Source organism: Vicia villosa, linkage group LG6 (assembly GCF_029867415.1).
Source record: "Vicia villosa cultivar HV-30 ecotype Madison, WI linkage group LG6, Vvil1.0, whole genome shotgun sequence".
Taxonomy (NCBI): Eukaryota; Viridiplantae; Streptophyta; class Magnoliopsida; order Fabales; family Fabaceae; genus Vicia; species Vicia villosa.
Window position 1 is genome coordinate 160,619,875 of NC_081185.1, and position 12,876 is coordinate 160,632,750.

Here is a 12,876-nt window from a genome sequence, read left to right on the forward strand (position 1 = left end):
AGCAAAGTATGTTCGAGGTGATCATGAAAAATCTAAATGCTTGAATCACTAGCTTCACAAGGCTTGTGGATTTGACATACATTCTTTGTTGTAGCGAATTCAAACAATGATATTCGTATGTTTTGAGGTTCATTAAACAATCAATTGTACTTAAGAAAACATGGACTATTATCTATCAGATTACATTTATCCTAAATGGACCATATTTGTGAAAAGTATCCCAACGCCACAAGGGGATAAGAGAAAATTGGTTTTCGAACATCAAGAATGGGCGAGAAAGAATATTGATTGTACATTTGGAGTTCTCCAATCCTAATTTACAATCATACATAACCCGGCTCGATCTTTGTACTTAGATGCACTCCAATGTATATGGATATGTGCATTATATTCCACAACATACTTGTTTTTTTTAATATAAAGACTTTGATTAATTCAAAAAACAAATAACGTACAGGCGAACCTGAGGATCCAGCTACGAGATATCTCAAAGGACTAGAAAGCTGTAAAATGCATCAAACACCTAACATTAGGATAGCAATATACTTCTTAAGTTTCACACTGTTCCATCCCCTATAAACTATTGTGTCTATAATTTTTTTTCTTATACTCTTATTATTCACACTATTTCCAAAGCTTTTGTCATTTCTATAAGACCATAACTCATATATAGTCTCTGTGATGGCTAACTTGAGAACGGCAGTTTTGTTACTTTTACCTTTAGATGTCTTGATTAACCATTCCAACTCATGTTTCCAATCACCTGGTATATGTTTCATTTGTATCCAGTCAAGAACCTCTAGCCAAATATGCCTCAAGGTGGGACAGTAAAAAAATAAATGATCTAATGATTCATCACCTGCACACAAACAACATTTCACATTATCAATCATGTCAAATCTATAGAGTCTATCCTTAGTTGATAGTTTACCATGGCAAGCCATCCATAGTATGAAACACGCACGGGACGAGCCATATTTCCATACATTAACGTTCTCCAATCCACTTTTTGGTCACATTTCAGGATAGTATTATAGAGATCTTTCATACTGAACTTGGGTTTCATGATAATCTCATTCCAATTGACCATATTCTTCACTTGAACTCTTTGGTTAAGGATGGCTTTCACAATCCACGGATGTGTGTTTTTGATCTCAATGTCCATAATTGGTGAAGATGAATTTTCCATGTATGGTGGAAATTTTGATTTTTTTTCTTATGATGATCTAGGTAATGACACAACAATATTGTCGAATGATTTTAATATTGATTTTCAAAAATACGTACGTAGAAAATTTGATGTTTGTGATAAACAAATTCATTGAAGACTTCAACAAAATTTGGTATAACACATATGACAATGTTTTGAGCACGAGAATAGTAACGATTAAAAATTATTTTAAATCTCTTTTTTTTTATATTTCGTGCTAGTAATTTATTTTAGCATTTATATAATTGTTTATAATGCAGTTTTGATAAATTATATGTATCGTGTATTGTTTTATTAAATATATATTTACTTTAGTTTTATTTATTTATTGTTTTATTAAATATATATTTACTTTAGTTTTATTTATTTTAAACGTACGTTGTTTTAATGTCTTTTGATATATTTGAATTAATTTTTACAATTACATTTTCATATAATATAAATGTAAGATATATTATGGGTTTAGTGAGATATATTTTAAAGTTTTATAGTTATATGAATATTTAAAAAATATAAATAAGTTATTTGAATAATAGGAAAGCATGAAATAATATATAAAAAATTGAGTGAGTATGATGAATGTAGATGATCTAAAAGCCTAAACACCTTATTCCAAAAAAATATAACAAATAAAAATATTATTAAAAAGATTATAAAAAAAAAAAGACTGAAAAACATAAACTGACTCGACAACTACGTGTCATCTCTAAAAGAAAAATATAACAAAACAACGTGAAACAAAAGTGGTGGCGAAGAGCCTAATGTCAAGAAGATACACACAAAAACACAAGCTAGTGAGCCCAACACGGAGTTTGAAATCAAATTGCAAAAGATTGTGTATAGAAAAAATAAACATTCTAATCGAAATAGAGACGGACTTGAATGATTAAACTAATTTTTTAAATAATGGTAAATGTAACAACCACCGACACAGATAATACACATACTAATAGTCTTTGTAAATTAAAAATCGAAACCAAATTGCAAAAGATTGTGTATAGAAAACGACGAACATTCTTATTGAAATAGAGACGGGCTTGAATAATTAAACTAATTTTTTAAATAATGGTGAATGTACCGATCCCCATTACAGACAATACGCTTATCAGTGATTTTTGTGAATTAAAAATCACAAACTTTATAGCCTTTTCGAGGATAACCAATTCAAATTGTGAAGAGCAGGTTTTAAGAAACAGATTTTAAGAAACAGAACAACACATTGGCGACGAGGTATGAAACAGCACATAACCATTGGTGCAGTGTCAAAAATCCTAACTCCAAATCTCAACAGATATGAAAAGAAACAAAGATTAAAACCACCACCAAAAACCATTGGTGTGGTGTCAAAAATCCTAACTCCAAATCTCAGCATATCTAAAAAGAACCAAAGATTAAAACCACCGCCAACACTAATGAATCATATTGTGAGAACAACAATTAGATCTGAAGCAAACCCACCAAAAACAAATCGGGTGTCAACACCGAAACGACAAGATTGAACCAATCACCAGTGACAATCCAACTCGAAGAGTCGAATTCAAACCTCATAGGCTAGGTAAAGGAACGGCATGTGAAGATGCTCCATTATCAGATTGGAAAAAGAAAAACTTATCCAAATTCAAACCTCATAGCCTACGTACATGAACTTCTGTGAAGATGCTCCATGATCCAAAAAACTTAGTTATGTTGCAACTCTCCTACCTTTTTTTTTCCTCACAAATCTTTTTGGATGCCTCCGAATAACATAAAATTTTACCATAATACTAACAATACTCTTTTAACATATTTTGTATTGATCCATAAATTTAGAACCCTTAAATTTTAACCAAAATTAAATGTGTTACATAGTGTTATTATTATTATTATTCTTTTAACATTGGCATTTTTTACAGCTAAAAAAACTCACCCAAACATTATAATATAACTGTCCTTTCAATCAAACACCAGAACTGATTCCCAAGTCCTGCCATGACAAAACAAACCTCACCTAACATTTTCGGCCTGCCATAATCCTTGACAGCAACCATACCTCATGCACCCTCCACTCCCTTTATTTTCTCCTTGCAACCGATTTACCAAGCTCCCGCAATTAAGTAACTACCCATTCTTTTTAGTGATAGCACCAATATAAATTTCATGACAGTAACCCCATATGCTATTGTTCCTTTGCATCACTCACATACATGCACAAATTTTACCAGCACCTGCTTCATATACAAACTCCAAAACACAAAGTAATAAGCTATTTGCCACTGACTCACCCCTCCAACAACAACCCTCTTTAGGCTAAGTCAACACATACAAATGATTACAATATTATTCAGCACAAACATAAATTGAAGACACTGCAATTAAGTAGCAGAAAAACCAATTTGCCACTGACTCATCCCTCCAACAACCCTCTTTAGGCTAAATCACTACATACATATGATTACAATATTATTCAGCACAAACATAAATTGAAGACACTGCAATTAAGCAGAAAAACCACAAAATCAGCAGCAAACTTCTTTGTTGATATCAATTTTACATACCACCAAAAACATTGCTTAACAACTTCATCAAGCCTATGGTAATTTCTGGAACTTAAGCACGATATTTAATGCACAGATATCCAATTACAGTGACCAATCCTGTCAATTTTCAAATGGCAATTGATAGTCTCATTCCATCCGCTATAACAACACACATCGTCGTATATTAACCTATGCAAACCAACTAAAACATCATTTCTCATATCATAACATGTGTATACCAACTAAACTATCATCTTACAGAAAGCCACATCAGAACCACGTGAATTGTTACACAAACAAAACATCCATCCACCCTGCAGGCCACAATTCAATTTCATGCAGAAGCATCAAAGTATAGATGATATTAGCAACATAACAAATAAATTTCATACATCAAAACCAGAAAAAATATCCAACTCTTTTCATACAGTAGCGTGAAAGTAACAGCAAAGAAGCCATCAACAAATCAATTTAATGCACAACAGAGAATTAGAATTACCCAATTTGCATAGAAAATCGATTAAGGGGGAATTAAACTTATTGATTCTTGAGGGACAAGGCAATAGACAAACTACATGACGGTAGATGCGCACAGTGAAGGATAGATGCGCACAGTGCAGACGAGACAAACAAAGACATGTATATAGAGAAAGGGGACATGAATTCGCACAGACAAACGCGCACGAAAAAGAGCAGCGCACATCCAGGTGGCGGAGTACAAGTCGGGGCAAATGGAACAGAGTTGCAAAAGAAGGGTGTGGGTGTGGCGGCCGCAGGACAGTGGTTGAGGAGATGAACAGAGAGGTAGGTGTAATAAAACAAAATTGGAGTGGCCATGGCCACATTATGTCCTAACTAACTTCCGCCACTGGCAGGGTACTACTATGGGTACTAGGCTTGAGCTTACAATGGTATTTACAAATTCTCTATCAAGGAGAACAACTGGTGGCATGGCAGAACCTATGCTATCAGAATAAACTATTTCAGGTATTCAACCGTTGACTAAACATATTTTGCTAAAAAAGGCATTCATCAAAGAAAAAAACGCATGATTATATCCATAAACTTTAGGAGAAACAACAATACTCGGTGTCAGTTTTCAGTAATTTTTAACGAAGTTATTATATCACAAACTGGGTTTATATGTCTTGATATGAAAATTTTAGGCAACTAGTACCTCAATCTCAATACAAGTTCTTTCACCAAGGAATAGGAATTCGTACAATTTTTCCTCACATCCATACCGCTTGATAAGCTACATGCCAAAAATCTTAAAATATTTTTGCTACAAAGATAAGAAGGCAGATAAGGGCGCCCCCTTTTGACCAACTGCTGATAAGAAGAGCATAAAATGATATTATCAAAATTCCCATAGGCCATGGCAGACATAGAATTTGGCAGTGCGGTATCTTTGCAAATACTCAACTCTCTGTGCGAGTTACCAATAGGAAACATCAAGAACAAGTTATGAAACTTTTATGGAACAAATATTGTACTCGGGTAATTCCATACAAAATAGCATTCTAAGCTGACCAGATTAGTGATTGCCCTCAGGTGGTTGAGCGTTGGCATTGTAACTTTCATAGCCTCCGGTTGATGGTGGTTGAGCATTAGCATTGTAACTTTCATAGCCTCCGGTTGATGGTGGTTGAGCATTAGCATTGTAACTTTCATAGCCTCCGGTTGATGGTGCTGATGAATTGGTTGGATACATTGCTGATGAAACCATGGGAGGAGCACCATTGGAGGCTGGCGCTGATGAATTGGTTCCAGGAACCATCGGCGGGGGAGCTAGTGTCGGAGGCCTAGGCAGGGTATTTGCCTGACCAGGTATCGAGGGAGCACCAGGTGGAGGTAAAGTTGGTGGCATGCCAGGTGCAGGATAATATCCTGCGAGTTCCAATTGAAACCAGTTACGCCACATGAATAAAACAACTACTTGTTAATGCTTCAACATGAATACACGCACAACTTTCAAGAAAAAGGAAACCAATTAAGTAATTTACAGTGAACCATCAACACACAAAATCACATTTGAGGTAAACAATATCATCAACAAAAAAAAAACTTTGAGGTAAACAGAATAAAAAGAATAAACTATAACTGCATACCAAATACCGGAAACAAATGCTTCAATGAAAATTGCATAAGAGTGGACGATATTCACCTGGTGCCATGGGACCTGGCCTCGGCATAAGAGGTCTCATCCCTGGGAATAGTTGTTGACCTGGTGCACTTCCAGGAATTGGAAATCTTGGTGGTGGCAAGATGGGCATAGAAGGCCTTTGAGCCATCATGGGGTTAAAAGCTACACCAACTTGCTGAAACGCCGCAGCTTGCCCAAGATGTTCCTTAATCCTTTGATCAATTAAACTTTGTGTTTGTTGCTCTTCAAATTGCAGGTAGTAGGACCTCACATTTGCCTGAAACAATTAAGAGAAAGACATAAACATCACATATACAATATAGAGAGCACTTATCTTAACAAACATAAATACTACCTCATTCTCTAAATATAAGCTCCCTTGGAAAAATAAAAATGAATACTACGAATTCGTCTTAGGAGATGAGATTTCAGAATTTGACACATCAATAAAATAAATGGACACATTAAAACACTTGCTCTAGGTTGTTAATCTTAGATAGCGGCGCGTAGCGCCGAACCTCTCAAATGCTATAGTGGCATAGCGGATAGCGGGATGACCGCTATTGTGAGCTTTTAAAAATCAAGGTAAATACTTTATACGAAAACATAAATACTAAAATAGGTTCCAACAACAAACTTAAATACTAAAAATAGGTTCCAACAACATACATAAATACTAAAAATAGGTTCCAACTACATACATAAACATACATAATGACTTAAAACCAAAAGTTGCAACATACATAAACCAAAAGTTGCAACATACATAAACCAAACATAATGACTCAAATTCGGAATGTACTCAAAATGACTAAATCAAATTCTAAATGTAAACAAAATGACTAAATCACATCCGTCTCATCTTCACTTCTAAGTTCCACCACATTAATATCATCTTGCTCATCACTTGATTCAATTTCAAACACTTCTTCTTCCACCTCCAACTCCTCATCTCCATATTAGACACTAATGTAGCAAGATATTAAACTTAAACTTGCAGAAGATGATGATGTCATGGTTCCTAAGTAGATGTGAATGGATGAGAAAAATATGAATAGGTGAGGAGGAAAGTGGAAATAGGGTTGAGAAAAATTGGTGTTTGTTGTGAAGAGAAGAGAAAATGTTGAACTTGTTGTGAAGAGACGGCGACGGAGAACTTGCTGTGAAATGAAAAAGTGGAAGCGTAAATTAGGTTGTCAAGATTGAGATCTTACATAAGACTGGGAGAGAATAACAAGATCGTAAAATATAAAATCGTAGCTAAGATCGGAAGATCCTACCCAATTATTTTTGTAAGGTCGAGAGCAGATAACAAGATCGTAAAACATAGGATCGCAGCCGAAATTGCAAGATCCTACTATATTTGAAGTATTTTTACATGATATATTATAGTAGGCAAGTGTATTAGTGAGAAAATGACTCTTTTTCATATTCTCTAGAAATGTATGACTGGGTTCTTATACATTTTACTACCACATGGACAATTTGTTAGACTTTAGGGACATATTTGGCCAATTACTAGACATTAGGGACATTTTTTTACAATTTAACTTCAACACGCGATTCTACTTAAGATCGGGATCGTTAGGGGTGAGTGAGATCGTAAAATCTTAAGATTTTAAGATCTAGATCGAGATCTTGACAACCATGAGCGTAATGTGAAAACAGGGGAAAAGGAGAACCGCTCCTGATTTGAGTGAAGAGAGAGAATGTTAATGACCTAATGCCTCACTCCTTGCTTTTATATTAGCGAAATAAAAGGGAAAAATACAAATTTGCACTTAAAAAAAATTCAAAATTACAGTATTGACGTCATCTTCACAATGACAATAGTGGTCTGTAAAGCGCTACAGAACCGCTATTGTGCTGCTATTCCACCGCTACGCCTCCACAAATCGCGGCCGCTATTTCCGCTATTTCATATAGCGGTTAGCAGCCCAAAAGCGTCGCGGCGAGGTCCTCTATTGCTACGCTACACCGCTATAAAGCCACTATAGCGCGCTATTGACAACCTAGCACTTGCTAGTTTGCTACTTTGCTTAATATGTGTGAAAATAACAAAAAGAACTTATACAACAACAACCAAGTCTTATCTCACTAAGTGGGATCGGCTACATGGATCAACTTCCGTCATAATATTATATCTATGATCATGCTTTTATTTAAATCAGTAATCACGAGATCTTTCTTAATAACTTCTCTAATAGTTTTTCTAGGTATTCTTGTAGCTCTAGTTGTTTGACTCCTCTCCAACTGATCTATTTTTCTTACAACATAATTTACATGTCTTCTCTCTACAGGCTCAAACCACCTAAATCTATTTTCTATCATCTTTTCTACTGTAAGTGCTACCTTAACAAAAAGAACTTATAATATTTCAAATTTCATAGTACCTTGTGTTTGTAACCTGAATTATGCTGCTTTCTCACAGATGGCTGAAACAAACAAATAAAAAAAAAATTTATGTTATAACCATGAAAATGTATAGTTATGGCTAACAATAACCTTTCATCAAATTAAAATTTAAACCTAAACCTGAACCATGTTATTGTTCGATCGAAATTAAATACACAAAAATAAACCTAACCCTAAACACAATGAAAAATCAGGTACAGTACGAGCTAAATAATCACAAAACAAAAAATAACAGAACAATAGATTTGGGAATCATCGAAAAATGAGATTTTGTTGCTATCTAAATGGGTATTTTGTGAAACTTACAGAATCGTGAGTCAGATAGGTATCGCAATAGTCACAATAGTACCTGCGAATTGAAACAAATGAATGATGAAATAATGGGTAATGTCATAGATTGAATTAAGGTGAAATTGGGAAGAAGAAGAAGAGAAAGAAAAAGAGTACCGAGGCATCGCTGTTTGAATTGTATGGCTTCTTCTTCTTCCAGAAGAGAACTAGTCAGTGATGATGATGCAAAGAAACTGAACAGAAAACCTCTACTTGATACGGTGTCGTGTGGGTAAATGGAAATTAGTAAAAACCCTAACTTTTAAAGTGAAATAATCTATTAGTAGTTTTCTTACTATTTTCATTTTTATGTAAATTTTTTTTTATGTTTATTAAATAATTAATGTATTTTATCTTCATATTGATTAAGGGTCAGTTTGTTTCAGCTTTAAAAAAATGGATTTTTTCTTTGTATTTTTGAAAATAGATTTTTTAAAATCGTTTTTCAAAATGTTACAAGTTTTTTTATATTCGTTTTTTCTGAAATGAAACACTAATTTTGACATCCTATAACATAAACACAGATTATTGAAGACCAAAACTTAGTCAAAAGTGTAATTTTTTAAAAAAGTTGTATTTTAAAAATGATTTTTAAAAAAATCTATTTGAAATAGCTTCAAAATTAAGTGATTTTTTGAAATTTTGGTATCCAAATTTTTTTTCCATAAATGGATGAAATACCTAAAATCACATTTTAAGAATAACTATTCAAACAAAATTGAAGTTTTTATAAAAAATTTCTTTGTAAAATTTTTTTTCACAAAATTATGTAACACTATAAAAATCATTTTTTTAAAAAAACCAAAACAAATGGGTCTTAAATATATTAATTATTTCATAAATTTAAAGATTAAAATTTGTTTATAATATACGATGAGGAGAGTATTTAATTATTAATCGGTTGAAGAGATGTTAACGTGTAAAACTTTTTATTTTATTGTGATGGTTCCTTGGTATTAGGAATGAAAATTTCACCTATTAGCTTAAGAAAATATATTTATATTTCTTTTATTTACGAAAGTTAGTCAAAATAGGTTAAGAGACAAGTTTATATTTTATCTTTAGATTCTATTATGTTAGGGAATCATAATTGATTAGAGATCGAAGATTGCATGATATAACAAGTTGATTCGAGCTTCTGATGTTGAGGAAGGAGTTGACATAAAATATTAGCACTCAAACGCTCAAATTACCATGTGAATAAGTCGAGTAAATTAAGTTTGAATTTGAATCGTATTTGGAAAAGGGCGCGTCTATCCCTCAATAGTAGAGTGGTTATAACAACTCGTTAATTATCAGACATAAGATGCAGGAAGTCGTCGGATGGGTTCTGGATTGTGATAGCCTTCAGACTAGTCCCGGATAATAACATTCCTATTTAGGGATGTTCAAAACCGAATCAGCCCAATAGAAAATTACAAATTGAACCCAATCAAACCGAAAATCGCTAAAAACTGCATTTGGTTCGGATGTGTTTAGGTCATATTTTATCAAAACTGAATCAAACGGCATTATGTTACAAGTCAAATTTCACTTAACTCACATCCAACCCAAACCTAAACCTATTATGCATTAGCCTTACTATTACGGAAGATTTTCTCTTCCTCACACTTAGGGTTTCAATTTTCGCCTTCTCAAACCTCTCCTAGCAGTATATCACATTCTTCTCCAAATACATCTTGAATCTTCTTCTCTACTCTCTTATATTATTTTTTACACCTTATCATTTTTATGCTATTGTTCTCTCTTTCAATTTTGTTTTATCGCACCTCTTCTTCTCTAATCTCTCCTCTCTTTTGTTCTTTCTTTTTCATCTTCACTAATATCTTATTTCCTCTATTTTTTGTTTCTTATAATATTTTTGATATTTTTTTATGTTATTGTTTTATGTTTATTAGTTCACTTTTATCTAATATGATTTTTACATATTAAATGGGAAGTTGTGGTCCAATTATGATGAGTTTATTGTTATTTGATAGTGTAAGAATGATTAAATACAAAGTTATACTGTCATCTATATGTGCTCAATAAAAAATATAAAAAAATCGAACCAAACCTCATTGGTTAATTTGGTTTGATTTGGTTGGTTCGGTTTTATTTCTAAAAGACAATCAAACCAAACCGCATGTTTTTTCTCTTGCGGTTTGGATTTTTTTTGCTTCAAAACCGACCAAACCAACCCTGCGAGTGACTTAGTGAATTACTGCATTCTCTGGACCGTGGTCGTTGGGCCTTCTGGACAGTTTCCCCCAAGCCCTTGCATCTACTTTATAGTGCGAGGGTTTTGTCGTATTTGTCCTTTCATGTCGGCTATATTTCGGCTTAAATGAAAAACCAAGAGATGACATTGATGTTATTTGAAATTCACGCCTTAAATGTGCTTCATGCTTCATAAGTCTTTTCGTAAGTTCCATCATAATGATCTTTGGAAACTTAAGTACTTAAGTGTGTATTTCTAGTGAGAAGATTCGACAGCCTTAATGCTCAAAGATGAGAAGATACTGAAGTACTTAAGTGTGTATAATTGAAATGAAATGGATATAATGTTATTTTTACCTATTTTTGGTATATGTGTTCGATCCTGAGCACAAAGCACCAGACTCCGTGTGAACTTACGAGGTCTCCCTTCGAAGTTTATTGGACATCTCTAGGGTCGTTCCCGACCAAAGGTCGGCTCCCGTTCTCTTCCATAAGTGAAAACTTTGTCTGAGGTCGACGTGTGGCAAACTCACTACGGCCTTTGAAGTGGCTAGCTACTAGAGGGGGTGGATTGTTATTGTTGTTTTAGTGGTTTTTGCCACTTTCTTTGTGTATGAGATTCGCGCTATGAGGTTTTGATTGCTATAGTTGCACGCTCGTGGAGTTTGCAACAACACCCCTGAGTCTTTGTCTTTGGGCTTCGATCCCTTCAGTCGTACCCCGAACTCATCTTTAACTTACACGGTCACAAAGAAAATATATATTTTAGAATTTGCAATTTCTTCAATAATAATTAGGATTTCATCGTACACTTGTAAGAAAATTGATTATACAAAAATAATATCAAGTGTAAATTTAAAAACCTAAGCAAGTGGTCTAGCCACCGCTTATTCTCCATGTTTTCTTCCTCATTGGACTAGCCACTTCTGGATGGTCGAATGTTCATGCTCTTGAGTTGGCCAGTCATGTATGTTATATTGATTTCCATGGCTTTGTTCTCTCCTTCGTCCTGATGAAGTGTTTGATATATCCTTTTGACTTTTTCAAGATCAGCATTGAATGTGACTAGCTCATCGTGGAGGTTTTGAAATTTGAGCTTGAGGTGGTCTGGTGAGGCTACAACATCCAAGGCAGTTGAGCAGAGTCTACCAAGGATGCAGTTGTAAACACTTTTGTAAGGGACCATAGGGAACATCGAGCTTGCGATTCGGACGTCCATCCCTTCTCCTACGAATATCATCAACTTGATATACCCCCAAAAACAGGTTATGGTATTTTTGAACACTTGTAAGCCTGACCCTCCGTACGTCCATAAGTTCCCCTTTTGAGACCCATATTCTTAAACAGTTCATAGTGCATTATGTCGCATGAACTTTCGCCATCGATCCAGATTCGGAAGACGTCGAAATGTCCGATCATAGCAGCTATGACTAAAGAGAAGATTTCATTTGGGGTTCCCCGATTTTCTCGCAATCTCGGAACCCAAGCATCGGCGTGTTGGGGGTATATTTGCTGTTGTGCCTCCGTCCTTCTTATGAACGGCCAACATTTCAGCAATTTTCCGCTTCATCGTCTCGTTGGATGATATATTCGTCCGATACACTCCTCTAGTGATAGCGGCAATGTATTGACGTTTTTCTTTGTCCTCGCCGCTTGTCCTCTCAAATGAGTTTATTTATCGCATCGACCATGCATCCTTCTATTAAATTCATATTTTCGCTAGTAGGAATCTTTCCCAGTTAAGCGGCCATAATTGGTGTTAGCATCGACCAGGTTATCGAATCATGTGGTTAGCTTCTCCTCCTTGTCGAATGACTTGAGCGTTGGAGTACTAACCTTGCAGGTAAGTCCCTCCTCTTCCGCGTCGGAAGTTCAAATCTACTACTCTTCATCACAACCACCGATTCTCCAACCAATTTTAATTTCATAACAAAACAATTTTTTAACTGAAATTTAGTACTTAAATTGAATTGTTAATAATATATGATTTAGTACATTAACCATTTAAATGTTTTTTTATTAGTGACAATAAGGGACCTATATCGCCTGCAGTCAGAAAA

General features: G+C 34.5%; 2 protein-coding genes across 4 annotated transcripts; both read right to left on the reverse strand.

Annotated features, from left to right (window-relative positions):
- Positions 1-515: 515 nt before the first annotated feature.
- On the reverse strand, positions 516-1,189 carry LOC131615169 (uncharacterized). The gene is made up of 2 exons (XM_058886658.1): positions 1,051-1,189; positions 516-859 (listed from the first exon to the last, which is right to left on the reverse strand). The coding sequence occupies exons 1-2, from the start codon at positions 1,187-1,189 to the stop codon at positions 516-518; spliced, it is 483 nt and encodes a 160-aa protein (XP_058742641.1).
- Positions 1,190-3,841: 2,652 nt separating this feature from the next.
- Positions 3,842-8,871, reverse strand: LOC131610865 (U1 small nuclear ribonucleoprotein C-like). 3 transcript variants are annotated; one of them, XM_058882920.1, is made up of 6 exons: positions 8,735-8,871; positions 8,594-8,636; positions 8,266-8,307; positions 5,894-6,149; positions 5,260-5,616; positions 3,842-4,040 (listed from the first exon to the last, which is right to left on the reverse strand). In XM_058882920.1, exons 1-5 carry the CDS (start codon positions 8,740-8,742, stop codon positions 5,264-5,266), a joined length of 702 nt encoding a protein of 233 aa, XP_058738903.1. In that variant the 5' UTR covers positions 8,743-8,871; the 3' UTR covers positions 3,842-4,040; positions 5,260-5,263. The 3 variants fall into 3 exon arrangements, with proteins under 3 accessions (XP_058738903.1, XP_058738902.1, XP_058738901.1); XM_058882919.1 differs by lacking the exon at positions 3,842-4,040 and adding an exon at positions 4,765-5,155; XM_058882918.1 differs by lacking the exon at positions 3,842-4,040 and having other exon boundaries at positions 4,765-5,616.
- Between the last annotated feature and the right edge of the window lie 4,005 nt (positions 8,872-12,876).

Excerpts from the sequence above, each read along its gene's own strand:
- LOC131610865 (XM_058882920.1), bottom strand. Across the intron at positions 6,150-8,265 it reads ATTCAGGTTACAAACACAAG|GCAAATGTGAGGTCCTACTA; the intron begins GTACTATGAAAT and ends TAATTGTTTCAG. Across the intron at positions 5,617-5,893 it reads GCCAGGTCCCATGGCACCAG|GATATTATCCTGCACCTGGC; the intron begins GTGAATATCGTC and ends TGGAACTCGCAG.
- LOC131615169 (XM_058886658.1), bottom strand. The coding sequence starts at position 1,189 with ATGGAAAATTCATCTTCACCAATTATGGACATTGAGATCAAAAACACA. Across the intron at positions 860-1,050 it reads TATCATGAAACCCAAGTTCA|GTGATGAATCATTAGATCAT; the intron begins GTATGAAAGATC and ends GTTTGTGTGCAG.